The sequence below is a fragment of the Aspergillus pseudodeflectus genome (assembly GCF_044049435.1).
Source record: "Aspergillus pseudodeflectus strain CBS 756.74 chromosome Unknown BJX68scaffold_13, whole genome shotgun sequence".
Classification (NCBI taxonomy): Eukaryota; Fungi; Ascomycota; class Eurotiomycetes; order Eurotiales; family Aspergillaceae; genus Aspergillus; species Aspergillus pseudodeflectus.
Window position 1 is genome coordinate 114,525 of NW_027263789.1, and position 24,914 is coordinate 139,438.

A 24,914-nucleotide genomic window follows, 5' to 3' on the forward strand; every position below is an offset into this window, starting at 1 on the left:
CACGCCCGAACTCGAAGAGCCCGCCCCCTGCGACGAGTCAAGAACACTCGGAAACGAAGCCCTCTTCGAAACACGACCTCCGTTATCAGGCCCAGTTACATCCACCGCAGATACACCCTCCGCAACTTGATCCTTGCAACCCTCCACCTGAAGCGAGCCCTTCCTCCCCAGTACTGGAACCGATAGCGAAGTGCGGACTCGTTTCCTTGGCGGAAGGGCGAGATGTAGTTCTCCGTCTCGCTGTCGGTCTGGATGTCCATGTCCATGTGGGTCGCCATCGTTCGGGGTAGTGTGGTTGTTGGACTGGTAGTTGTGAGGATGATGGATGGTAGTTCCGTAAGTAGTCTCCTTTCTATTACCGTCGCGGCTACCAGTACCAGCTCTGTCACCGTCATCGTCATAGGCAGCTTCAGACGCGGAACGCTTTCCTGGACGGAGCTTGAAGGTTGGGCGTGGTGGACCACGGATCTATAAAGTTATTTAGTAAACAAACTTTTTGTTGACAATAAAGGTTCGGCTCATTGAAGCCTGTATCTGGGAAGAAGGACTCACGATCGGGTCTATGTCTAGACAGAGCTGGAGGTCGATCTCGTCCATCATACTTCGTGCTGTGGGGTAGTGCATTGCATTGTTAGATCGCTTGAGACGAGGATGTGGGGTTAGATCGGAGATGGAGAAGGAAGTGTGCATGTTACCCTAGTTGATGAGTGAATGTGTTTCGAGTGCGGGTGTGGTGATGGGGCAGATTGTAGAGGCTGGGGAGTGGGTGAGCAGATTTGCTGGCTTGTCTGCATGATCCCATGCATTCAACAAACCACTTACACCGGGAGCCTGCAAGCCTCTCACGAGCCTGGGTATGATGGAAGAATGGCAAGAGTATACAGTTTTGATGAAACAGAGATGGGAAACGAGCTGAAGGACAAGATGAGGATTGGAATGGCAGGCTGCGGAGTAGTAGATGATGAAGGTTGAGAATATTTACTTAGAGGAGCAACACCCGCTCAGCTATCCTACGCAAGGTCCCCCACCACACTTGGGCAGTCTACAAGAAACAGCACTCTGTCCGCAATAGATTGATTGGGGTTTATCTCGGCCTAGATAAAGACGAGCTCTCGCAAAAATCCGCGTACATGACCTGAGATATCGACAATCGCTATTACTCTCACATGGGTTCTGCATGTGGATGGTTCCCTGGTTCAGCGGCACATTAAGAACAATATACAGACTTGCCGTGCGCCTCCAATCCTCAGACGTCGGAAAGGCAAGTTGATGAGCTCTCATTCGCCCCTACATCGTACGGCCGTGCCTTATCTAAACTGTCTCGGTCCTACCATGCCACCGCCCCTCGCATCGCCTCCGCCAACCTGTCCAAACATATCGAGCAAGTGCCTAGACGACGGTGGGGGTCCCTGGAGACCTGGGTTTCCATCAAATGGACCCATTAGGTTCTCTCCGCCGTGCGGCATAGGTGGGAAACCAGAAGGTGGGGGGCCGTTCATAAATCCGGGAGGTGGTATCATTCCGGGCGGAGGACCACGCGGGAACGGCTGGCGATCGTTGATAGGCAGGTTTCCATGTAGCGGCATCACGTTGGGAATATAGTTAGGGTTGACGCCTCTGTTCGGAGTTGGAATCCCAGGGGGAGCTAGAGGACCGGGAGGACCAGCTTGCTGTGGCGGAGGCAGATGGCCTCCCCAGCCCGGAGGTGGCATGTGCTCGAAGCCAGGAGGACGCTGGATGCCCATACCAGGTGGTGCTTGTCCTTGTGGACCGCGACCACCACCAGGAGTCACTGGAACCTGGGCCGCTTGCGGGAAGGGAACTTCATCAAAGTATCCCAATGGTGGCCCATTCCTTCGTCGAAGCTGCTCAACATCGGATCTCTGCATAGTAGCAATGGCAGGGTCATCCAGGAAGTTGGGTCCCTTCATAGCAGGACCAGGATGCCCAATTCCAGGAGGGTGTGGCATTGCATCCGGAATATTCATTAATCCAGGAGTTGGGCCAGCGCTTTGTGGCTGGTGCTGAGGACCTTGGCCTTGGCCACTACCAGGACTAACCCTGACCTGTTGCATCAATCGGAGCAAATGCTCACGGTCTCGTGGCTGGGGTTCCTGGCTATATATGTTTTCCTTTACGCCTGGCTCTGGGCCACGGGATGGCGTGTCCTGGAAAGGCATTTGCATTTGTTCCGGGCGCTGACCCTGTTCCCGCAAAGGAGACGTCACTGGGCTTCGAGTTTGTTCGGCTGGAACCATCGAAGGCTGGCGATTGGCTTGGATATTGATCTGAGCTGGGTCATTATGCGGCGTAGCATTGTGCGACTTGCCTCCGCCAAGCATTTGTAAGATGCGCTGGAACCCCTCCTGATCCGCATCGGTGGACGAGGGATTGATGGGCATTGGGGGAGGAGCAGGCGACTTGGAACTGATTGGCGATTCGGGCTCTTTGCCAGGGCTTCCCAGCGGAGGACTGAAAAGACCAGCAAAGCGAGAAGATTTGCCAGGCTTTCCTAAGAATGCCGCAGCCTCCTTCTTGATGGCCGGCTCTGCCGGAAGAGGCACACCCATATCTTGGGCATGCTTTGCGTCACCCAAAAGGCCAAAAAAGCGCTCCATTGTCGAGTCCTGAAGAGCAGCGCCGCTAGGACTAAAGATCTCGCCATCGGTAGGCCTGCTCTCCGAATTCTGTACAGGTTCGGGAATCTGCTCGATATGTGATTCCTTCTTCTCCTCCGGTGGAGGCTGGGAAGATCCGGCTTTCATCTTTTCCTTCCAGCGCTCGAAATCTTCTTGTGTATGGACTCTACGAGATTCATCCCGGTCCGTGGAATCCAGCCACTCTGGCTCTTGTTCCAACTTGCCTCCTCGGTTCCAGTCACGATCAGCACCTTGTCTGTCACGGCGCCAATCACGGCTGCGGAGCGAAGCCTTCTCCTCTTCCGTGTCAGGTGCTTCCTGTGTGCTGTCATCGCGGAACCAACTGCCTTCGTGTCTAGCGCGCCCCGGTGGAACCTCTCGCCGAGTGAAGAAGCGCCCGTCTTTATCTTTCGCGGCACGGTCAGAGTTGGGGTCGCGCGGGTCACGAGTCTCCCATCGGTCGAACTCTCCGGTGCGTCGTGGTTTTCTTTCTTGTTCATCGGGGCCTAGAGTGCGGCGTGGGCGGCCGTTATTCCAATCTTCCTTCTCCCCGCGTCGGTTATTAAACGTTCCCATCTTGCCATCGCGGCCCGCAAAGTCTCGGTCTCCACCATCTCGTTCTTTGAAGAACTTGTCTCGGAGGTTGAAATTACTGTTTTTGGGGTCATCCGACTCGCCTTGCCTCAAAGGCCGTTCCGTAGCGTCAATAGATCCTTTACCGGGTATGCGAGAGGCGGAAGCGAAGGCAGTCTTAGGCGGTCCGAGTATGATATCCTCTGCGCAGAGTTAGAATCATATTTTCCAACGAGGCTCGACCCAATCGTCGACAGCCAGCTCTCACCTGAAGCGGAGTTGCGGGAGATATGACGGGTCTCGAAAAGGCTTGGCCTCCGACCCGACGGTTCGGCATTATTGCTGGATTTTCTTTGTGTTGTCGGATCGGGGAGTGGGCTATACAACAATTGACAGTCAGTAATCGGCGCTCATAACATGAGATTTATAATGAGCAAAGCGTTGTAGAGAGCTCTGTACCCCATCCAATCTTCTACCGGAGGCAGATTAGCTGGCCTCGTGACCAGTGGCGATGAGCGCAGCCATAGCAGCTCATCAATATCGTAGCGTCGCGCCATGGCTATGGCAGAGTGTTATGTGTTATTCCCAGGCTCTCACGAATTTTTCATTGGATCCGACCGCTTGAGACGCTGGGAGAGGAGTTGTTATTGCCAGTCGCTAGCTGTGCGTCGGAGCTGCGGCGACGAAGGCGGAGGAAAGACAATTGGAGGGGAGGTGAAGGCAGGTAAGGTGATAAATGATGATCGGACGGTGTAGCGACGGGAAAGGATTGCCAAAATCAAGTGCTAAGACTCGTGGTGCAAGGGGAAAGTGGTCGCTTGGTCGGGAAAAGTCAGGTCGGAGATTGAGGTGCGGATGAGGGGCAGGAGATTGCCGAGCTGGCAGCAGGCGAGAGGAGAGGGAAGAATCTGGGGGGAGAGGTGTTTCTAGCGATTTGCAATGAAGAGAGATTGTATAACAGTGAAGCTTTGGAGGACCGGGTTGAGTAGGGATGGGAGGAAAGCGAAAGGTCGGTCGGTGGGTGAGCAATGCAGGTTGTTGAAGTCTGAAGTTTCGCACTTAAAGGGAAAGAAAACGGCCAACAACACAACAGCGCCCACCACCGGGTCCACGTAGGCCACACAACAGTGCTCCATGTTACAGTCCCAGCATCAAGAACCGCATGGAAAAGTGCTGAAATTGATTATCCATTGGAAATAGAAGCATATAATCCACGTAAATCCAGAGAAACGTATGTGCACATTTTGCTAGGCCAACAATACCAACTATGCTCTGGCTAAGAATGCTATATGGGTATAATATCCAGTATCTCTTCCATTGACATCTACACAGTGATGTGTTCAACAGCGCGTGACACTGCCCCTCCACTCCACGTCTCCGCCCGGTCGCGGTCCGAAGATTCATATAACGACTGCGCCATGGCCGTGAGAACCGAGGCGTCTCTGCCAGTCACCTCTGGGAGCTGACACTGTATCCAGCTGATAATCCCCGCTCGCGTGATAAGCGTTGTGCTCCCTTGGACTTGGACCGCCCGGTAGACAAGGTGCAGGACTTTTCTCTTCGCGGAGAAGCCGGCGCTCGGGGACTCGTAGAAGGCCAGTACTCGCTCGAAAACGTTGGCTCGGCGGTAGATTTCCATATCCTATATGTGTTAGATTAAGAACTTGTGACCAGGGGTACGGATAACGAACTCTTTCCGTGCGGAGGCCCTTTCTGAGCAGATCCAGTAACCAACTGATTTCCTCGAAATATCCGTCGTCCAATTCCGGCTCATGCAGGAAGATCTTATCGATCCAGTACGAGGGAATCTTCTCTACCTCCCATGAAGGGGCCTTTTGGAGGAACTTGTTGACCTTTCCGTAAAGCTTATGCATAGGATCCAAGAGAACAGAGAGACAGTTGGCAGCACACTCGCCTACGATCCAAGGCACAGGCGAGTCGAGTCCGATCTGTTTCACTGTTTCGAGCAGTTCTCCTGAAAGAGTATAGGCGGTTCGCCATTCAGGGTAGCTGGATTCCTATTATGGGGTTAGCACAGCAAATAATTGGTAAAACCGAGAAAGGTTTACCTTCAGCTTCGACATGAAGCGCGATATACTCGGCAGCGCCTGGCGCCGAACCTCTTCGTGCTCAGAGCACAAGCAAAGGAAGAGTTCTGAAATTCGGCCCTGTTCCAAAGAAACCTCCAACTCCTTCTGCTCCCATCGGTAGAGTTCATTGTGAGTAGTACCCTCGACAGGTAGAGCGCCAAACATCTCTTCAAGATCCACCTCGTATTTGTCTTTCTTCGAGTCCGAGACAGTCTGCTTGGATGCTTCAGAATCCTTCATCTCAACATCCTGCTCAACCTCCTCAACGCCCTTCAAAGCCTTCTTCACTCGCGATCTAAGCTTCTTGTCCTCCGTGGCATCGACCAAAGCATCACGAGCAGCCTTCAAACCTCGCAGATCCTCACCTGCTGAGCCAAGCTTCGCAAGCAAGCTAGCCACATATTCAGCGACAGCCTTCTCAGCGCTTGCATTTCCAGCTTTGAAGATGAACGGCCACTGTTCGACTGTAGCCGCCACAAGAGGACTGAGTGATTGGGTTGATTCAACGAGAGATCCGAGTAGATCGTAATAATGGACAGGCTTTTTCACTATTCGGCACGCGCAGTTATCGAAGAAGGCGAGCTGATGCTGGAGTGTTTCGGAATCTGATGAGTCGAAACTTGACAGAAGCGCGGAGAAAGACGAGGGGAGAATGACGGAGGATTCAGCAAGGACATTTTTGAGGAGATTGTTGGTCTCGCTGAGTGATTCCTTGGAGGCGGCATTGATGCAGACCTTCAAAATGGATGTGAAAGCGGAGAGTTTCATGGATCCTGCTAGCGAATTAGATATGACTACTAGATCAGAATGCGGGGTATATTTACCGGGTTGTTGCCACCAACGCAGAGACGCTGACTGTTGAGCAATCTTGAGGATATTCTGCAGTTGGCTGAGCAAGAGCTCAGTGTCATCCGCATCAAGATTCCCCTCATCCAGCCGCTTCAGCAGATCAACAAGAACCAGCGAAACGTCGAAACTCTCCTCAAGAGCAGCATCCGGGATGACTTCGTAGAAGCAAGCAAGCATCTCCATGACCGCATCTTGCTGCTGCAGGTCGTCCTTGGCTGTTCTTCGGAACAGAGTCAAAACATCCTTGACCAAGGGGCATCGGTGACAAAACTCCACGACCAACTTGTCCGCAGCCTGCGTCCAGAGTGATTGGCTGACTCCGTGATCGGCGCGGAAGATTTTGAGGACTGCCCGCAGTTTAGTGAATGAAAGCGACAGGATCCTGACGGCGAAGAGCGTGATAATCTCCGCGTTCATATTCAGGCAGCGAGACAGAACCTTCTGTGTAAGCGGACGGGGTAGGATGCTCTCGATGACCACCGAGACTGGTGGTGGCATGGCGGGTAGCTTGTCCTTCCATCCGCAGTTCCTGAGAACAGGCAGGGTAACCGTCGAGAAAAGGACAGTAGACTCTGCCAACCACGCCGGCGTCGGTTTCGGATCGGCCATGAACATGGACTTTTTGGTAAAATAGTCAGCGACCAGCTCCGGCGCTGCTTTGAAGATCGCTAGCAAGAGCTCAATCTGGAGACTGTCGGAGTCGGGCCGAAGGACCTGAATTAGGTAGGACAGAATTCCGTTCCGGATGGGTACGGACTCTCGGTACTTGTCCACATAAACCGCAGAGTCGAGTCCCAGGTCGATGGATGCCTCATCGTCCGCAGGAAGCGACTCGGGGTCACTTCCATTGGGATACCAGCCTGTTTCAGAGAGCAAGACTCCATGCTCGGTTTTGGTGCAGACAGTCATGAGGATTTTATGAATCTCGTCAGCAAGTGACACATCAGTTGTTTTTTCCTGCTCAGATTCCCGGTCATAGCCGTAGAGAGTGACGAGCCGCTCCAGGTTATATCGGCTGAAGAACTTCGTCTTGGTGGTCCGTGGAAGAGCACTGTCCTGAATAACGTCCCTCTCAATCGCCCTCACAACGTCGAGGACGATATCTCGCGGATCTTTCCTTAGATGCTCAAGGAACGCCTTCATCACCTTCTGCTGCTCAATGATATCGGTCTTATTGGAGGCATTCTGGAATCTCAGATTCGCCAGGACATATCGCTGGGCATTCCGCCGCAGCGTCGATGCCCCTGAATCCTCAGCCGCCTCTTCCAGCTGCGCCTTATTCGGCGTCAGGAAGACATCAATGCGCTTGAATGTAATATGCCGCACAAGATAAAGCTGTCGAGCAAGAGCCCCACCATCGAAACTGACAATCTCCGTCAAAAGACGCAGACACGGCGAGACCAGATGCTCCTTAACTTTATTCGCAGTCAGCCCGCGATTAAAGAGCCGAAGCTGGTCCTTTGCCAGCAGATGCTTGCACAGGGCGATTCCGAACTCTCGGAATTCGAGATGGCTCGAGACGGTTTTGATGAAGAGCGCAAGCACAGAGGGGACATTGGTCAGTAATGCTTCAGTATTATTGCTGTCTGCGAAATTCCATGTCTGGATCAGGTCTGGGAAGCAGATTGCTTCTTCGTTGCTGTGGGAGGTTTGAGAGTCGCAGTAGGCCTTGAGGATGCGGAGTTTTTTGGCCTTCTCGCCCTCGTCTTCTGTTTGGCTTATTGAGTTGAGGAACTCTTTAAATTTGCGTACGCCTGGTTCGGAGGTTAGTAGGGTCATGTATGATTTCACGATAAGCTCACCCTTCTTTGCTTCTACGGGGTTTTGTTGGAACACCAAGAGGGCGCGTAGTTGCGTATGTGATGTTATGGATGATTCGTTCAACTCTTGCGGAGTGTCGATCTTCCTCCGCTTAGCTCCGCGATTATCGTGAGACATTGTGACTTTGAATATGATAAGATTATGTTGCTATGCTATGGCTCGAAGCCATCCGTAGAATAATTTGGGATCGGCGCAGCAAAAATCTACCTGTCCTATTTAGGTATTTTTCCAATGCCGCCTTAACATAGCTTGAGGATCAACGATTTTCCAGCCCCGCGGTCTCGCCGCTATAAGATTCCTCCATGCTCGAGAAACGCCAGTTACAAAACCAATGTGCACATTTTCTGTTTTTGTTCGAATCATCCTTAAATCCCATAAGTCGCATATATCTCAGTCCCGAATGATGAATCAAGATCCGGCAAATAACACCAAATAATCAAGATTCGTCGTTTGCTTCGTGATTTGCCCTCTCGCTGGCCATGATCTTCAGTGGCACCAGCTTCTTCCTGTCCCTCTTTTTGGACTTCACCCTCAGTTGGCCCTTCTGGTTTTCTTGAACGTCGGCGAACAATTTCAGGAGAGCAATGACAGAGTCTCGATTCTTCAGGACAGCGTCCCCCATGCTCCCCTTAATCTCCTCCGTCTTGGACGCCTGTAGCTTGAGCATTTGCTCGTCGATAGATCCCTTGACCACCATTTTCACGCATTCGACGGTCTGCGTCTGCCCTTGTCGAAGCAACCGGCAGAATGCCTGGTTCTGAATCGCCTCGTTCCACCAAAGGTCAACCAAAATACACTTATGCGCGGCCGTCATGTCGAGCCCTATTCCCCCAGCGCGAAGACTGACAATCAGAATAGTAATTTCATCCTTCGTCTTGAATTCGTCTAGGTATTTGTGGCGTGTCGCTATTGCGACTTTGCCAGTCAACTGAAGATGAGTTAGTCGGAGCGCTGTATACACTATATGCCAATGGGATGTACATACGCAGCGATTTTCCCATTTTTCTTTTGTGCACATATCCGCTATGATTTGGATCATGTCGGTGAACTGGCTAAATATCACGATCTTAGCCGCCGGGTTCTCGCTCTTCCATTCCTGGAGTATGTCTTTGATGCCAGCAATTTTTGCGGCGGGCATCCTTGTGGTATCGACCTGCATCCAGTCCTGAACCGCAATATCGTCTTCATCCTCGGGTTTTGCTGTGCTCAAATCAGCTCTGCTCAAACCAACTCTGGGATATATGGAGTTCCCTTGGTTCTGCCTACCTTTCTTCTTGGCTTTCGCTTTTTCACTTGTCATGGCCTGTCTCCTCGCTTTTCGCTCGGCCGGTGTAACTGGTTGCTCTGGTCGCTCTGGTTCTTTTGCTGCATCAAAGCAGCAGCGAGTTGCAGACTCTATCGGAAGCGTGCACTTGAGGCACACGAGCTGAGCTTGTTCCGGACTTTGGGGCTCCTGGCTCTGTGTTTCCACTCTTTCGGTGTTGATAGAGATTTGAGTGAAACATTCCTCACACCATAGGTGCATACATGAGGTGATGACAGGCTTGTCTGGTGGTGAACCGCACTTCGCGCATCCGCCCCTATCGAATGCCTCATCCCACTGTTGGTCCACATGAAGTTTCTTCATGAACCTTGAATACTCTCCAATGAGATCGATGTTGTCGTAGAACATGGGGTTGTCCTCGGGACTCTGCTGTTCCTGTGCTTGTGTTTGGGCCTGATTCTGCTGGATCAGGTCCTTGTACCGATGCTGGGTCTTCTCGATAAACTCGACGATCTGGGCAGAGGCGTCCGCCGGATCAGCACCTCCTTCTCGTGTAAGCTTTTTGAGTTGTCCCAACAAAGTTCCCCGTAGGAGCTCCTTCAGAAGCTGCTGCACCGTTAGGGGGTGGCTACAGAACATTCGTAACCGTAAAAACATGGTAAGGCATTGCCTGCATTGCTGCTCTTTGAAGCGGGATACGTCCCCAAGCGCTGTGCATTCCTTGGTCAGTATAAATGCCAACACAATTAGGTTCCAAATACGTGGGTTGCCAACCGTTGATACTATCTATGAAGAAGTGTTCGATCGCCTCATAGATCAACCATTCCGCTTCTGAAAACTCGACCTCAACACTCCGTTCTTTGATGTCAGGGAGCTGAATAATTGGAAGAGAGAACAATCGGCTGCCATGGGTGCGGCGCATCATGAACGCTCTTAGGAGGTTTGTAAGGCGCTTTTCACCTGCTGCATCCTGAGAACGATCAATACCAAGGTCAAAATATCCAGGCCAATGTTCTCACAGAGCAATAGTATGAGATGAAGTCTTCATACTCGCCAAGCTTGGGGACGCCAATGAAGGAAAGGAGGGGAAAGAACTCCTCCGTGTGGCTGGAACCACAGTATTAGCTTGTTTATCCCAAGTCTCCGTCATTGAGAACAACTTACTTGTGGATCGGAGTTCCGGACAAAATCCATTTGTGGCGGCCAGTCAAGCCGCGAACAGCAAGTGACACGCTTGAGTCTCTGTTCTTGATCATGTGGGCTTCTGTAGAATCAAGTCAGTACTGAGCCGAGAATTGGCTGCAACGCAAAGAAACTCGCCGTCTAGGACGATTCGAAGGAACTTGATTTTATGTAAAGGGCCGCAGTTCTCCTCGTATATCTGTTTCCAATGCTGTTCAAGCTGCCGCGGATCGGAAAGCGCTTTGGGTGGCTTGAAAACTGGGTACGAGCGACGTATCTCATCGTAAGTCGTTATACTAGATTGTGTAAGCATGGCTCATATGCCTTTGTATCGACGACGCTTACATGATTTGATAGCTTTCGAGTTCCTTCTTGACATCCAATGATTCAAACCTGGAGCCTGCGCGCCACTGAATGACTCTGCCAAGGGCTTCACTATCACAGTGAATGCGAATTTGGTCCATCCTAGAAAAGAGTAAGCTATGGTGATGCCTGCCACGTATAGTCGCAACTCACCAATGCTTGCATAAGTGTGATGGCACGACAAGCAAAGTGGTTTTCACCGGGTCATCTGGATCTGAGGGAGCTCCATCGATAATGTTGACTACAACCACCATTAGAGTCGCTTTAGAAATGTACCCGAAAGGGAAACCTGCCCAAAGCCTGAAGGCTCTTGCCGATACCCATCACGTCTCCCAGTATACCACCTCGTGGCTCTTCAGGAGAGTTCTCTCGGTCACGCTTTCTGTATTAGCTTGACTGCTGGTTGAAAGCGAGAAGCTACTCACCATAAACGCGCAGCCCAAAACCTATGACTGTGTTAGTCGCTGTTTTTTTAGGCAGGGAAGAATGCTTCTAACCTGGTAATTGAACATGCTGGTCTTAACTCCTTTCATCTTCCAGCCGCCTTGTTTATCGGACAAGACCCTGTGGTTGAACTTCCTCAGAGCCTCCTTCAATTTCTGTCCGTCACTTCTCGCCTCTTCCTGATCTGCGGCGGGAATAGCGGCAATCATCTGGAATACTGCTTGGTCTCTAGTCCCTGCAGTAAAGGTCTCAGGCGCTGCAAGCGTGGCACTATCATGGGCCTCTTGGATGACATTTGCTCGAAGATTCAAGAGAACGTCGGGTTCATCATCCGGGGTCTCTTTCTTCTCTTTTTTTCTGCTGGGTTCCGCATCTTTTTTGCCCTTCGTGGGAGCAGCCTTGCGCTTTGTACCCCGTCCCCCGGGGTGCTGGGTCTTCTTACCTTTCGCCTTTCGTCGGATGGGTTCAAATCCCACTGCCATGCTTTTCCTCTTTTCTTCGGCAGTTATCTTATTCTGGGCCTTTCTCTTTCTCGTAGGTCGGGCAGGAGTAGCCACAGGCTCAGCATTGTTTCCCCTAGATGGCTCTGTCGATGCTGAAGCTTCTGGTTCATCATTTTGACGAACGAACATCTCGTCCTCAGATTCTTGGGCCACGGCCTCGGCCTCCTCTTCAGCCTCCTTTTCCTTTTCCTTCTCCTGAAGATGCTTCTGACTCTCGGACCTTTTATTGCGGATCTCCAGCCGTCTCTTTGCTTTTGCGTAACGAACTTCGTCGGCAGGGGTCGGGTTTTGGAGCTGCTTATACCATTCCTCAACGGATTTCCATCTGGAACGTGTAAGTAGCCTGCAAATATTACAATGGCCAATGACTTACTCTTTTAATTCGGCTTGGTCTGCAGCTTCTCGGGCTGCCATTTCTTCATCTTCCTCTTCATTTGCCCCCTGGTCTACTTCTACTTGGGCCGCTTCTCCATAGTTGAGCGTTCCAACAGCTGAGCCTGAGTAGTTATCTGGAAGCGTGTGCTGAAGATTAAATGTTTCGCCCGTAGCCTGCCCATCAAACCCGGCTAAGTGAGGTAGGGGAGGTACAATGCCGACACCGTTGTCGACAGCTAGGATTAGCGAAGGATGAACCTGGCTGGTTAGGTCTATAGTCAAGGTAGTCAGTTTCCGGACAAGACTGGAAAGTATAGTTGTCACTCACCAGGTATCTGTACGAAAGCGACGCGAGCTCGTGAAAGTGCCTCTTTGGCGTATGCTGGATTCTTCCGCGCTAGGGCTGCGGCCAGCGAAGCGGCGTCTGGCTCCAGATTCTGGATAGGTTGTACGTCCATGTTGGGAGGTCGTGGTGAGCGTAAGCCTGAGGCGTTGCTTGTTTGGGTGACGAGATGTGGAGTCAGAGAAGGGTAGTGAGAGGAGACGAGGACACACGGGCTGGCAGAAGATTCGAGAGGTTTGGTGAGTAGTGAGAAAGAAAGAGAGGGAAAGATATTGGAAAGTCGTAGTAGGCGATGTAAAAGAGGAAAGAGGCAGGGGAGGAAGAGGAGACTGAGATCGAACTTGTAGGAGAGGAGGGATAAACCGGGACAGTCCTCGAGGGGAGCTGTGGCCTGGGGGGCTCGGCTGATGTCAAGGAGATGAGTGGAGAAGGAAGAAAGGGGACGGAGGAATAAAGATAGGGAGGCAGTATTTATAGTCGAGGATCCGGGGCAGTGTGAGATATGAGAAGAGAAAACGTATCGCCCAGCGGACTGTGGGCTGAAGCGACGAGGTTGTAGGAGGGGTGATCGAACGATTTGATGTTTTTATAGTGAGGTGAGATGGGAGATGAGAGCACAGCTGAGACCAGGGGAACAGGATTGTGAGCATGCGTAGCCTCCAAGTCAAGCCGCAGAGGAAGAGAGCATGGAGTCATGAGTAGGCGCACTCAATCAGGAGAAGAAACGAAGCATGTCGATGAGGAATGATCTCTCGAGTGGGTCCCTCGATGCGCAGCACATGGAGAAACTATAGATGATAAATCTCACTTGCGAGATAAGCTTAAATTAAGCTCAGCTCTGACGATTCAAAATTCTCTCTCTCGTTTCGAGGTCTAGAATCGTTGCCATCTCTCAGTCCGAAGTGACAGACTTGTGAGAGCACAGTCTCTCGTAGCATTTCCATCTGACCTATTGAGCAAAATGAGCCCTGAGGGGACTCTTTCAAGTGTACCTCATCTAAAAGAACGTCTGCGATCCTACCAGCTGTCATAATATGATTTGAGAGGTTGAGGAGCGTATGAAGGGCTTTGTAGGTCCGACCCACATACTACATAGATCCTGGGACCTTTCGTTTTGTACGCGTGCTTTTCTCACCAAATTCATGGGGGTACTGTATTAGCTGGATTAGCGTCTGAAGAGCTGCGTACACTAGAAAATGCTCTGCCTAAGCCGTGACTGGGTCGAATGGAGAATCTGGCTAATCGTCAGCTCCAGGCAGTGGTCACTCTACAACCATGCTCAAGGGCGACGTGGCAGAAGACGGATAAAGCGGCTCGTCGATTGACGGCACCTTCCATCCCCTCACCTCATTGTTGAGGAGAGGCAATATGCTAGGGCGAGGTATTGCTGTCCTACGATCAGAGCGTAGCTTTCTCAATAATGTCCATAAAAGAAGTTACATTCAGGCAATAAATAATCTTCAAACTATCCACACATACACACCGATGTATATATCTATTCAACCGGCGTAAAATACCTCTTAAATCGATCAATCTTCGTCAACCGCAACTCAACAATCACCCCATGACAACGCATCAACAGGCTTGGGAACTTGACAGTCCAGAAGTTCAGGTAGCCCTCAGGCAGCCCACCAACGTGGGCCTTCAGATGCTCCGGCATGTCATTGTAGTGGTTGCGCTTGTTGCGCAACGCTCGCAGGAGATCAAGCATCTTGGAGCCTGTGTACTTGCGCTGCTTGCCGAGGTTGTCCTTGAAATCCTTCGGTAGCAGTTTTAGGAAGTCCATATCCGGGCCGATGACATCTTCGGCGACGGACTCGAGGCACAGAAGAGCGTCAGACGGCGGGTCTCTCGGCTCGAACTCGAAATGGTCCGAAACGTCACAGAGAAAGCTGAGGCGGTCTGAGGGGTTCCAGAAGAAGGGATGGGTCAAGACGGCGCTTGCGTCGGGACTAGAAGGATTAGCATATCATAACTGAAAGAGGATGAAAGAAAACATACCGTTTACGTGGATCAAGCGACAGCATTGAGCGGATCAAATCATCAGCCTCAAACGCATATTCGCCAAGGAGCCGCAACTCATCAAGGTTAAAATTCCCCTTGACGATGTTGGCCTCGCGCATGAACTTGCCATTCTTGTCAAAGGGATGGCAGCCTCGAGTGAGCACATAATAAAACACGCAACCCAGAGAGAATATGTCGATCGCTCGGGTAGCTCGTCGATTGGTCTGAGGGTCCACAACTGCTGGCTCGGAGGATTCGGTATGCTGAGACTCGGAGCCCATCATTGCCGGTTCCTTGTCATCGTCCACAAGCAGTTCAGGAGCCCTCCAACCAGACGTACCAGCCGCATGAGCCGTCGTTGCCCGGAATGAGCTTTGGTTATCTTCCAGCTTCTTGCAAAGGCCAAAGTCTGAGATAAGAAGGCGGAGACCCCGGGTACCGGTGCGGCCGCGGGGAGTAGCAACCAGAATGTTCTGAGGTTTGAGATCGCGATGCACGATTTTCAACGAGTGAAGGTACCGTACACCGGCGACAATCTGGCGAAGGATGTCCGGCATGTCCAAGCCTCCTTGGACCAATTGGGGATGATCACCTGGGCGCTCCACTACATCCTGCAGCGAACCAGGACACAGCTCCAACGCAATGTAGAAGAATCCAGCTGCCTGCTCCCGACAATAGTATCGAATCACGTTATTGTGGTCATCGCTTTCTTGAAGAAGTCCAACTTCATGGGAGGCAATGTCATAGAATTCAACCAACATACGCTTGACTGCAACATCGCGTCCATCGAATGAGCCTCGGTACACGACAGTTCCGTGGCTTCCATGACCGAGAACGTGTGTTGTGAAAACTTTCAAGCGACCTATCTGGATGACGCCATCCATCTCAAAGACCTCGTTGGAAGCAGTACGGGTCAATGCCAGCCCGGCTGGAGGCTGCAATCCATTTTCAGCGTGATCGGAGTCCTCTTTGACACTGTCTTCAGATTTCTTAGATCCACGTTTGTGGCTCTTGCCGCCGCGACGGCCACGGGGACGTTTCTTCTTAGCAGGTTTGTCTGCATCTTGTAGCGAGAGCTCTTCCACGTCATCGTCGCCATCTGGGTCTCGCGAGGGCTCGCGGATGCGAACCCTGGGGGTACTGTCAGGCACGAGAGAGTTCCGGCTTTTACTCGGTTTTGGAGTCATATCTCCGTCATTTTGAGGCTCATCCTCTACGTTAATATCGACCGTCACATTTTTCACAGAACGAACTGTGCTAGGCTCTCGTTTTAAACCATGTGAGTCGAGAATTGGTGTCGATGGAGTAGACAGCGGTCCTTGCCCATAAGCGGAGATGATGTTTTTAAGGTCCATCTTTTGCTTGGCGAGCTCTTTTAGGTTGTGAGTGTTGAACCAGATAAATGTACCAAAGACGAGAAAGATGAGTACGACGAAAATGTCGACCGCATTGTCCCATCCTTTGCGGATAATTGCACTGTGGCGCAAGGCCGGTGGCAGAGCCAGCTCGGACGGGCTACGGATGATTTCCCTCGGAGTATCGTTAGAATAATCAGCAGATGACGAGCCTGATATGCTTGGGATATGACGACGAGGCATCCTTGGGCTGTTGAGAGAGTGGACGCCTGCGAGCGCATCCCTTTGCTGGCTTGGTGTCAAGCTCATCAGCGGCTCTCCACCGCGAAAGTAGTCTTTCTCATAGTACTGGGCTACCTTGGCTCTGCCAGTGACAAGTGGGTATGTGTCTTCGGACATGGCATACCAGCCGCCTCCTTCAGTGCAGTCAATGAATACACGGTCATTGCGTTCCTCAAGGGAGCCATAGTCTGGATCGGGGGGTTGCTGTGGTTGGGAGAGAAGAATGAGAGGCTTGGGTCCGTCGGTCTTGTCAACACTGATTGGGCGAGCAACGTCGAAAACGCGGACCACGGGGGATGAGAACCGTTGGGTGTATCGAGGGCGCTCCATATGAGAATGATCGAAGCCCAGAACCACTCCATCATGCATACTATATATATGGCTCTGGTCCATTGTTCGGATATACTGGCTTTGTAAGTCCATATCGCGGTTATTGGTCGTCCATTCGGAGTACTTTAGGGTACAAATCGGATCTCCGGTCTCGGTGTTTTGGATAGCCACGGCATACTCGACTCGACCCAACACCAAAGTCCCCGAAGGGGACTCACAATCCTCTGGATCAGCATCCAGATCATCAACCTTGCGGCACTCCGGTCCCGAAGGAATCGGACCTCGCGAGCTAAACACTCGCAAAATAGAACCAGTCCGAGCATCAATGGTATATAGTGTGGTTTCTTTGCGAGCGGTATAGGTAACGGCAGGATCGGTTCCGGAGTAAGGTGTTTCGTCCACAAGGTCCTTGACGGTCAAACCGAGCTGCTGCAGGCCCGCATGCGGGTCAGGACTGAAGATATAGAGACTGCCATCCTGGCTAGGCTCGACTATCCAGATGAAGTCATCTTCAGGTTGAGTACTGTCAAAGCTCGAGCGATTTGCTCGATGGTATATGCTCTCGACCATGGGGCTACTGGGAACCTCGAGGGCCCAGCGGGGAGCTCCAGTTTTGCGGTCTCGAGCGTGAATTGTACCATCGACGGTCGCCAGCAGAACAAAGTCCTCAACCTCCCAGTCCTGAAGCGACCGCGCATGCAGCTGCGGTGCAAGGCCGGCAGAGGCACTGCTGGCCTGGGCGGGAGGGGCTCGAACGGCGCGGCCGGAGCCCGCCAGAGCCAGGGTTGCTAGGGCGCTCGCATCGTTGGACTTCACGTTCAACGCGGAGGGAGGGGAAGGGTATACGGGAACGTGACCCGTCGGTCTTAGGGGGACGGATACGGCGGAGGGAACATCGTGGTGTTCATGCAGCTGCTGCGGAGCGACAAGAACAGGGATCAGAAGGAGTGCGACGCTGGCGGGAAGGGTCGACCGGGCACCAGGCAGCCGCCACCGCATGCTGAAGGGCTAGCAACGTGGGCCAGATGGGAGAATATCACGACGGACCACGGCGGGGTGGAGGGAATCGGTTCATCAGATAAGATGTCGAGAGAGTTTCAAGCGGTTATCGAGGGAATATATATGGGGGCTGGTTATGTCCAGAGGTGACTGGGAGGAGGACGGAGGGAATGTCCACAGAGCCTGGGAATGTGGTTTGGTAGGTATCTCGTGGGGTCGAACCAATGGATCCGAGGGCCGTCGTCCAATCGGGGGATCTGTCGAGAACAACGAGAAAATGGCCGGGGCTGTGGAGTTATGACCGAATGGAAACGCAAGCAGTGGAGAGAGAGGTCGTCAGAGGGCAAAAGAGAGTGAATATCGAACAGCAGCGATGAAGAGGAAAGGAGGAGGCAGGGAGTGAGATTGAAATTTGGATTGAAACGATTGTGTGCTCTGCTCCTGGCCAAGGGGCTCGACAAGAATCACGGGCCAACTGCCATCTGCCATCTGAATGGAGGGTTCCAGAATGGATTCCCGCGGCTGACTCAGCCCGTCCTCTCCTGTTTCAGCGGATGGCGAGTCGGGCCTTGCCATTTGGAGCTAGCTCGCTGTCATCTCTGTTGATCGGCTTCACACGAGAGCATCACTCGACAAAGTACGCTGATACTATCAAGATGACTTCAATTGGTCGATTTATATAGACACATGGGCACAGTATTCAATGCCTCACCATCAATCCAAGAGATACTTCTCGACAAACCCCGCAATCTGCTCATACCTGCCCAATCATCGTTAGCTTCCCGGCAAGCAGCCTCGAAGAATCGAGGATGACCCTTGAACCTTGGAAGACTGGAACTTACCCACGAATAAACTCCCTCGCGCTCTCTTCCCCCTTCAAATCAGCCCTTGCTCCCATCCACCCATGCCACATATTCTCATATGTCTCAACAAACCCTCCAATCCCGTTTGCAGCAATGATCTCCTTGTACGCCTGCACCACATCCGCCGGCTCCTCGTTTGAAGCCAGGACAGCGTGCGGAGTCGTCAGTTTCTCTGCGTCGGCTTTATCCATGAGCCTGTTGTTTGAACAGAACAATATCAGCATTGCTCCAGCCTTCTTGTAGAAGAAGAAAAGGTACTTACCCGGGATGAACCTGCACCGTACCCCTTAACCCACACCCCCCATCCTCCCCCGAAGCCAGCGCAAGCACCTTCCCACCCCAACAAAGCCCATACGCACCCCACCTCGTTACCCCAGGGAAAACCTCCTTGTACTCCCTCAGCAAATCCGGCATCCCCTTCGCAGCCTCCGTCCAGTTCGCCTTGCGTATAACAAAGTCCATCAGCAGCCCATGGCGCTCTATAGTGTCCGTAGGAAACCACTCGGGCTTTGCGCCCTCGCCATTGAAGAAGTCGGGGATTAGGACTAGAGAGTTGAGGCGCGTAGCGAGGATGTCGGCGCCCTGTGTTGTTTGTGGGGTGTTTCCGAAGATATCGTAGATTCCGAGTAGGGCTGCTGTGGCGGTGCGGGGGCCTGTTATGTCTTTTTTTATGAGGTTAGTTAATTTGGGTCTTTGGTTATGGGTAGAGTGGTTAAGGGGGAAGTTTGTAGATGGAATATATACATGTACTAAACCCAAGTCCACCGATGACAGATGATTCTCCCTTGGGCGTATACCCTTCGGCGATAACAGGTGGGATGGTCCGGCAGGCTTCGCAGGTCATTCTTGCTGAAAGGCAGGGATATGCTGTATATCTGAGATGGGAGAGTGAGAGACGAAAGGTCTTATTTGCAGAAGCAGGAAGGAAGATGTAGCAACCAGCGGATGCTTTCTTGTATACTAGTAAGACGCCGGGAGCGGGGCGTGACCGGCTTTACAGGCGTTTCGCTCCTCATGTCTGTCCTAAGTACGTACCCCATAACAGCTCTTTAGACGGTGATCAAAGGCTAAGCTACAAGGTAATCTCTGGGCTTTGGGACTGGAGCCGGTCGAGGAGAGTGCCAGGTAGGTATCTCCCGGTGCCGAACCCATACGTATACGAGAACGCCTAGCCTGTGAAATGCATCCAAGAACCAGATCACGACACTAAGCCAAAGCAGTCTCGTATTTACAGGGGGGTTATTACCGTGCTCGGCTTATAGAGTGGTGCACTAGATGGCAAGTGATTATGCATGCTGCACATCAAAAAGCATAATTAGACCCATACAGCTTTTCCAGCAGCTAGTACTATTCATCCATCATAGCCAAGCAAACTACCCGAATCATACATCATTCAAGCCCTAACCTAGACACACTTTAAACCTTCTCCTCGCGGATTTCAGTATGGACTGTGCCCGCCTTGTTCTCTCCCGGATCATCAAGCTGCTTGTGGACAGCGGCAGCGACTTCGTTGGCCTTTTCTTTGCCCTCGAACACTGCATTCGATTATTAGTTTCTGAGTGCCAGGGTGGTGTATCATGTGGATACTCACAGAAAGACAACTCCTCGAGAGTACGGCCCTGGGTCTCCGGGAAGAAGAAGAAGATGATCACGACCTCAAAGGCCAGCCAGCACGAGTAGACAATCAGCCAGCGCCACTGAATGCGCTCAAGGCCGATGGGGTTCACATAGGTGGCGAAGAAACTGGCTCCACGGCTGTAGAACTGGAACCACGAGATACCGCGTGAACGACCGAAGTAGGGGAAAAGCTCGACGAGGTAGGCTGGGTGTTGTCAGTGGAATGATTTCAGAAAACTGGGAGAACTTGGACATACTGTAGGTCAGAGCGTTGTATCCCAGATTGTAGGCGGGTGAGTAGAGGAAGATGAAGAAAATGGTCAAAATGGCTGCCGCCCTGGCCTCTGTGGTCATGAATCTCTCCATCGAGATCGTCCAGGCGATATAGACGCAGAGCAAGGACGAGGCGCAAAGGAGGTACATCTTCCGACGTGGGAAGCGTGGCACAGTCAGGGCCAGGGCCGTTCCACAGATAAGTCCCCAGCAGGCAATGCCGATGTTGATCTTCGACTTGACGACGCTGTCCGTGATGTTCACCATGTCAAGCAAGTCGCTCAGATAGTACCTGAAGTTGTTAGTACTCAGACTACACGTTCGTATCCATTAGCACTTACGAGATCAAGGTGTTTCCAGACCACTGGGTGAACAAGCCAAGGCAGGCAGAGATGAAAAGACGACGTCGCATACCCGCGGTGCGGAACATGTCCGCCCAGGATTGCTTAGACTCCTCGAGTTCAAGTTTGATTGTTCGCTCAATCTGAGCGATTTCTGCTTTGACGATGACAGAGTCGCGGTCGCCTTCGGCGTGGTATTTGGTAAGAATGGCAACGGCTTCATCTGTTCTGTCCTTACTGACCAAGTAACGGGGGCTCTCGGGAAGGAGCAGGACTGTGCAGACTTGCACCATGGCCGGCGCAATTTGGAGAAGGGAAGGAATTCTCCAGGCCCAGTTTGTATCGATTGTAACCGTGCCCAAGCCCACCGAGGCAGCAATGATCTGGCCGATAAAGTAGGACGAGTTGAAGAGCGAGGTGAGAATGGCACGTTCCTTGGGATATCCCAGTTCTCCGAGCAGCGATGAACCGGCAACAATGCAGAAGGGAATGCCGAAACCGAGGATGATACGAGCGACGCAGTACATGCCGACTAGATCAATTAGCTTCGTTGTCTCAAGATCGACTTATTCACGTACCGCCGTTGGAAAATCCCTGGAGCAAAGCACCAACGAGGCTGACGCAGGAGCCGAACATGATGGTCCACCGACGGCCGAAGCGCTGGTTAACCCATGGGACGAATGGAAGCGAGAGAATTGCACCAAGAGAGTACGCGGCTCCGAGGAAACCCTTGAGCTCGCTGGGAATCACATATTCTGGGAGGCCGTCGTCGTTGATTTCGCCCGTCGGGTCGCCAAAATCTGGGGGATGCCAATCAGTATGTGGGAGAGCAGCCACACAAGGAGTTGAACAAACATTTGTTCCATGTGTACACGATCTGGACGGTGTTGATGATCTGAGAATCAAATCCAGAGGTAATCTCAATACCCATGCAGGCTGGGAAAAGAATCAGGTACAGGAGTCGCAGATTCGGCTTCTTGTACCACGGCGTGCGATCATTGGCGATCAGAGTCTCGAGGATGGGCTCCGCGAGATCCTCCTCGCGCTGCTTACCCACGGCAACCATGGTGAATTGATGAAGAGCAAGTGAGTGGCACGATGGAGAGTAGAAGAGTGAAAGGCCGATGCTCTGGAAGTGGAGGCATGTCCATCGGGCGACACGCTCAATTATATACCCGAGGATAGTTTATACGCAGCTCATGTCTCAAACACGCCTTCAGCCGAGTACGTCGAAGCAAGAATGCATTGGTGCAACAATGTTTAGCCCTCATCAAATGAGAAACTGTTGGCGGGTAAAATCCCCGTCAGAAACCTGCAGGAGTTGGCTCGAAGCGAGAGGACCGGCTTGCCTCCTTGATGGATACGGCAGGCATGAAGCTTCCCCGTGGGGTTGGTCAACTTGGCCTCCCCTTCACACAGGCCGGCGGACCAACCCGGGTCGTTGACCAAGGAAGGGTCTAAGCCCGCAAGGCCTGCCTCGAGCGGAACAGGAGGGTCGCTTTGGGTTTAGGTGCCGAGCGTTTGGGCTCGCGTGAAGGCTGGATAAACGTGCCATTTAGCCTGGGTCGGGGAGACTCCGCGGGGCCCTTCAGGCGGCGGCGGTTCCATCGCGGTTGTGGTTCAAATGGGGAGAGTTCGCTCTGGGGGAGGCTGTAGCAGCATCCAACACGCCACGGAGGATACAAGCTTGCGAGTAAGCGGAATCCTTTTGGCTGAAATGGAGTCTTGGGAGAGGCCTGAGAGGAGAGGAGAGCGTGGACATTGGAGACGGGCAGCCAACGGGAGATGAGCCCGCGAGCGGGGCACGAAAAACAACCTTCCAAGACCCCTCACCAGCACTACCACACCACACCACCTTCGCAGGGCAGCTTCTTATTTTCACGGCTAAGGTATACTCAGCAAGATGTCGCACTCTCACTCGCACTCACACTCTCACGACAACATTGCCGACCATGGCCACTCGCACGAGATCCTCGATGGCCCGGGCTCGTACATCAACCGTGAAATGCCTCTGATTGAGGGGCGTGACTGGAAGGATCGTGCTTTCACCATTGGCATCGGAGGGTACGCGAGCTGTCTCTATTTCACTTCGCTTTCTCAATTCTAATGCGAACAGACCCGTCGGCTCAGGGAAGACAGCCCTCATGCTCGCCCTCTCCCGTGCCCTCCGAGACGAATACAACATTGCCGCCGTGACCAACGACATCTTTACCCGGTAGCCTCTCCTTTTCTTTCATACCAGCAATACCAGTTCTAATGGAGACAAAACAGCGAAGACGCCGAATTCCTCACCCGCAATAAAGCCCTTCCCGCCGACCGCATCCGCGCAATCGAAACAGGCGGCTGTCCGCACGCGGCCGTCCGCGAGGACATCAGCGCAAACCTGCTCGCCCTGCAACAACTCCAAAAGCAATTCCAGACCGACCTCCTCCTCATCGAGTCCGGAGGCGACAACCTCGCCGCCAACTACTCGCGCGAGCTCGCGGACTACATCATCTATGTTATTGATGTGGCTGGGGGTGACAAGGTGCCGCGCAAGGGCGGACCGGGCATTACGGGGTCGGATCTGCTCGTTGTGAACAAGATTGATCTTGCCGAGGCTGTCGGGGCGGATCTGGCTGTTATGGAGCGCGATGCCGCGAAGATGCGTGAGGGCGGGCCGACGGTGTTTGCCGTTGTCAAGCATGGAAAGGGGATGGATCATATTGTCAATCTGATCTTGAGCGCTTGGAAGGCGAGCGGTGCTTATGAGCTTAGTCTGCAGCGGTGGAAGGAGGGGGCACCGAGAGGGTCAGGAAGCGTCGAAGCTTAGGTATCTCTCCACCTGAACAATATTAAACTTTAAAACAGCACTATGTACATGCCGACATTTATACACCACCCCGCTTTTAAGGAAAAGTCCCCATACGATCAAAGTCACTTCAAGCAAGAACAGAGACCTCACGCATCATACCGATAACAATACTCCGCAGACTGAGCATCCATAAGCTCCCCAATCTTCCTCGGCCGATCCAAAATCCCAAACTCAATAACCGTCTCCGTCGTAACCAGCGGCTCCCCGGGCGGGTTATTGATAACAGCCGTCCCATTCAAAGCAAACACCCTGTCAACACCATTCCCCTGCCAAAGCGCCCACATCCGATCCACCATCCCATGATGCAGCATAAACACGGGATCCTGCGGACTCGCAAACACATCCGCCATGGTCGGTCCCACGGTATCATGCCCACCGCCATGCGCCCCCATTACCCCGGACGTACTCGGGTCAAGAACAGCCAAGAACCCATCGATATCCGGCGCGTTCAGCAACATATCAACAGTCGTCGCATTATTATAGCTCGCCAGAACAGCCGGCTGCAGGTTCCGCTGCAGGCAGCGCGGGTTGTACTCGTAGGCGTTGGGTGGGAGTGGTGCGTACGGGAACGCCTGCAAGAAGCTGAATGGGCCCATGTGTACGGGGAAGTCGACAAAGGGGCCGTCGGTCACGCAGCCGCCGCCGCGGCCTTCGGGGAAGCCGAGGATGGTGGGGTCGCGGAGTAGTTGCTCGGTTACGTCGTAGGTGCCGTCGCCGGAGAGGGAGGTGTCGATGTTGGGGTCTTCGGATGAGGAGGGGGCGAAGATCGGGTTGTCGTATAGGGTTGGGGTTTTGGTCCAGTCCCAGTAGCTACCCTCGTTGTTAGTATTTGGACTTGAGATGTGGAAGGAAGACGCACGGAACGCTACCCTGGTACCCGCACTCATCGCGCAGGACTGTTTCCCAGAGGTGGATGTAGTGACGGTGCCAGGGGAGGAGGACGCCGTTCTTGTGGATGACGGTTGTGTAGTTGATGTGCGTGCTGTCCCGGTTAGCTTTCCTCTATAGCTATTCTGCTGGCTGAGTAGCGTACGCAACAAAGTCATCCAACCGGTCCCGAACACCGGGATACTCCTCGTTTGGAAGAACAGAGGGGAGACCGCGCAGACACCAGACCGCGTCGATGTAGCCCTGTTGCTCGGTTACGGAGAGGGCTCCCCTGTTTCGGTTAGCTAGGTCCGTACAAGTAGACCATAAGCCGGGCTTGCGAGCGCGACATACCATTCTTTGCGGATTAGTGCTCGGTCTCTGGTGCACTGCTGAGCTGGTTCCTCATCCTGGATTTGGGGTAGGGCTGCTGGTGCCGCTGAAACAGCAGCCACCAGGGCTGCGAGGACGAAAGTAAGATGCATCTTCCTGAACTGCTGCGTCTGGCGTGGTTGTTGATGCGTGTTGTGATTGTTGTGATTGTTGATAGTGAGTATATGGAACGACGAGCAGCCAGGTTTTATAGTTATCATGAGCTCTTGTCGAACATAGTTGAATGACGATGGGGTAGGTTCAAAAAGATACGCAAGCAAGGGACTCCATTAACAGGTCTATCCAAATAG

The 24,914-nt window shown here is 52.7% G+C and overlaps 8 protein-coding genes across 8 annotated transcripts; 1 reads left to right on the forward strand and 7 right to left on the reverse strand.

Moving 5' to 3' along the window:
• Positions 1 to 1,139: 1,139 nt before the first annotated feature.
• Positions 1,140 to 3,906, reverse strand: BJX68DRAFT_43710 (uncharacterized protein). Its single transcript, XM_071049160.1, has 3 exons — positions 3,672 to 3,906; positions 3,481 to 3,590; positions 1,140 to 3,415 (listed from the first exon to the last, which is right to left on the reverse strand). Exons 1-3 carry the CDS (start codon positions 3,767 to 3,769, stop codon positions 1,308 to 1,310), a joined length of 2,316 nt encoding a protein of 771 aa, XP_070900903.1. The 5' UTR covers positions 3,770 to 3,906; the 3' UTR covers positions 1,140 to 1,307.
• A 526-nt stretch (positions 3,907 to 4,432) lies between these two features.
• Positions 4,433 to 8,137, reverse strand: BJX68DRAFT_274746 (NPA1/URB1 family protein). The gene is made up of 5 exons (XM_071047719.1): positions 7,954 to 8,137; positions 6,127 to 7,905; positions 5,282 to 6,075; positions 4,904 to 5,230; positions 4,433 to 4,854 (listed from the first exon to the last, which is right to left on the reverse strand). The coding sequence occupies exons 1-5, from the start codon at positions 8,087 to 8,089 to the stop codon at positions 4,537 to 4,539; spliced, it is 3,354 nt and encodes a 1,117-aa protein (XP_070900904.1). The 5' UTR covers positions 8,090 to 8,137; the 3' UTR covers positions 4,433 to 4,536.
• A 271-nt stretch (positions 8,138 to 8,408) lies between these two features.
• On the reverse strand, positions 8,409 to 12,561 carry BJX68DRAFT_265005 (putative SNF2 family helicase; the record flags this gene model as incomplete). Its single annotated transcript, XM_071045124.1, has 14 exons — positions 8,409 to 8,900; positions 8,958 to 9,172; positions 9,239 to 9,946; positions 10,011 to 10,206; positions 10,256 to 10,343; positions 10,401 to 10,478; positions 10,553 to 10,714; positions 10,764 to 10,883; positions 10,935 to 11,022; positions 11,102 to 11,159; positions 11,207 to 11,227; positions 11,279 to 12,053; positions 12,102 to 12,375; positions 12,432 to 12,561. 14 exons carry the CDS (start codon positions 12,559 to 12,561, stop codon positions 8,409 to 8,411), a joined length of 3,405 nt encoding a protein of 1,134 aa, XP_070900905.1.
• A 1,295-nt stretch (positions 12,562 to 13,856) lies between these two features.
• Positions 13,857 to 17,584, reverse strand: ireA (bifunctional endoribonuclease/protein kinase IRE1). The gene is made up of 2 exons (XM_071049161.1): positions 14,448 to 17,584; positions 13,857 to 14,398 (listed from the first exon to the last, which is right to left on the reverse strand). The coding sequence occupies exons 1-2, from the start codon at positions 17,414 to 17,416 to the stop codon at positions 13,942 to 13,944; spliced, it is 3,426 nt and encodes a 1,141-aa protein (XP_070900906.1). The 5' UTR covers positions 17,417 to 17,584; the 3' UTR covers positions 13,857 to 13,941.
• A 546-nt stretch (positions 17,585 to 18,130) lies between these two features.
• Positions 18,131 to 19,123, reverse strand: BJX68DRAFT_265007 (uncharacterized protein; the record flags this gene model as incomplete). Its single annotated transcript, XM_071045125.1, has 4 exons — positions 18,131 to 18,176; positions 18,259 to 18,474; positions 18,542 to 18,941; positions 19,030 to 19,123. 4 exons carry the CDS (start codon positions 19,121 to 19,123, stop codon positions 18,131 to 18,133), a joined length of 756 nt encoding a protein of 251 aa, XP_070900907.1.
• Positions 19,124 to 19,580: 457 nt separating this feature from the next.
• BJX68DRAFT_43773 (putative MFS sugar transporter) lies at positions 19,581 to 22,299 on the reverse strand. The gene is made up of 6 exons (XM_071049164.1): positions 21,366 to 22,299; positions 21,089 to 21,310; positions 20,511 to 21,042; positions 20,154 to 20,461; positions 19,871 to 20,101; positions 19,581 to 19,814 (listed from the first exon to the last, which is right to left on the reverse strand). Exons 1-6 carry the CDS (start codon positions 21,574 to 21,576, stop codon positions 19,696 to 19,698), a joined length of 1,623 nt encoding a protein of 540 aa, XP_070900908.1. The 5' UTR covers positions 21,577 to 22,299; the 3' UTR covers positions 19,581 to 19,695.
• On the forward strand, positions 22,298 to 23,386 carry BJX68DRAFT_43757 (urease accessory protein UreG). The gene is made up of 3 exons (XM_071049162.1): positions 22,298 to 22,574; positions 22,627 to 22,725; positions 22,782 to 23,386. The coding sequence occupies exons 1-3, from the start codon at positions 22,414 to 22,416 to the stop codon at positions 23,320 to 23,322; spliced, it is 801 nt and encodes a 266-aa protein (XP_070900909.1). The 5' UTR covers positions 22,298 to 22,413; the 3' UTR covers positions 23,323 to 23,386.
• Positions 23,387 to 23,450: 64 nt separating this feature from the next.
• BJX68DRAFT_265010 (tyrosinase family protein) lies at positions 23,451 to 24,716 on the reverse strand (the record flags this gene model as incomplete). Its single annotated transcript, XM_071045126.1, has 4 exons — positions 23,451 to 24,174; positions 24,224 to 24,346; positions 24,398 to 24,523; positions 24,586 to 24,716. 4 exons carry the CDS (start codon positions 24,714 to 24,716, stop codon positions 23,451 to 23,453), a joined length of 1,104 nt encoding a protein of 367 aa, XP_070900910.1.
• Positions 24,717 to 24,914: the final 198 nt, after the last annotated feature.

Bases quoted from the DNA above. Each gene is read 5' to 3' on its own strand.
- BJX68DRAFT_43773 (XM_071049164.1), bottom strand. From the start codon at position 21,576: ATGGTTGCCGTGGGTAAGCAGCGCGAGGAGGATCTCGCGGAGCCCATC. The intron at 20,102-20,153 runs GTATGTCCAAGT...GACAACACCCAG, and splicing joins ATACAACGCTCTGACCTACA to CCTACCTCGTCGAGCTTTTC. The intron at 19,815-19,870 runs GTGAGTATCCAC...AATCGAATGCAG, and splicing joins TCTCGAGGAGTTGTCTTTCT to TGTTCGAGGGCAAAGAAAAG.
- ireA (XM_071049161.1), bottom strand. From the start codon at position 17,416: ATGCGGTGGCGGCTGCCTGGTGCCCGGTCGACCCTTCCCGCCAGCGTC. The intron at 14,399-14,447 runs GTATGTTTTCTT...TAATCCTTCTAG, and splicing joins TCGCTTGATCCACGTAAACG to TCCCGACGCAAGCGCCGTCT.
- BJX68DRAFT_274746 (XM_071047719.1), bottom strand. From the start codon at position 8,089: ATGTCTCACGATAATCGCGGAGCTAAGCGGAGGAAGATCGACACTCCG. The intron at 5,231-5,281 runs GTAAACCTTTCT...ACCCCATAATAG, and splicing joins GCTTCATGTCGAAGCTGAAG to GAATCCAGCTACCCTGAATG. The intron at 4,855-4,903 runs GTTCGTTATCCG...TAACACATATAG, and splicing joins AGGGCCTCCGCACGGAAAGA to GATATGGAAATCTACCGCCG.
- BJX68DRAFT_43710 (XM_071049160.1), bottom strand. From the start codon at position 3,769: ATGGCGCGACGCTACGATATTGATGAGCTGCTATGGCTGCGCTCATCG. The intron at 3,591-3,671 runs GTACAGAGCTCT...ATTGTTGTATAG, and splicing joins CCGGTAGAAGATTGGATGGG to CCCACTCCCCGATCCGACAA. The intron at 3,416-3,480 runs GTGAGAGCTGGC...AACTCTGCGCAG, and splicing joins CTCCCGCAACTCCGCTTCAG to AGGATATCATACTCGGACCG.
- BJX68DRAFT_43757 (XM_071049162.1), top strand. From the start codon at position 22,414: ATGTCGCACTCTCACTCGCACTCACACTCTCACGACAACATTGCCGAC. The intron at 22,575-22,626 runs GTACGCGAGCTG...TAATGCGAACAG, and splicing joins TTCACCATTGGCATCGGAGG to ACCCGTCGGCTCAGGGAAGA. The intron at 22,726-22,781 runs GTAGCCTCTCCT...GAGACAAAACAG, and splicing joins ACCAACGACATCTTTACCCG to CGAAGACGCCGAATTCCTCA.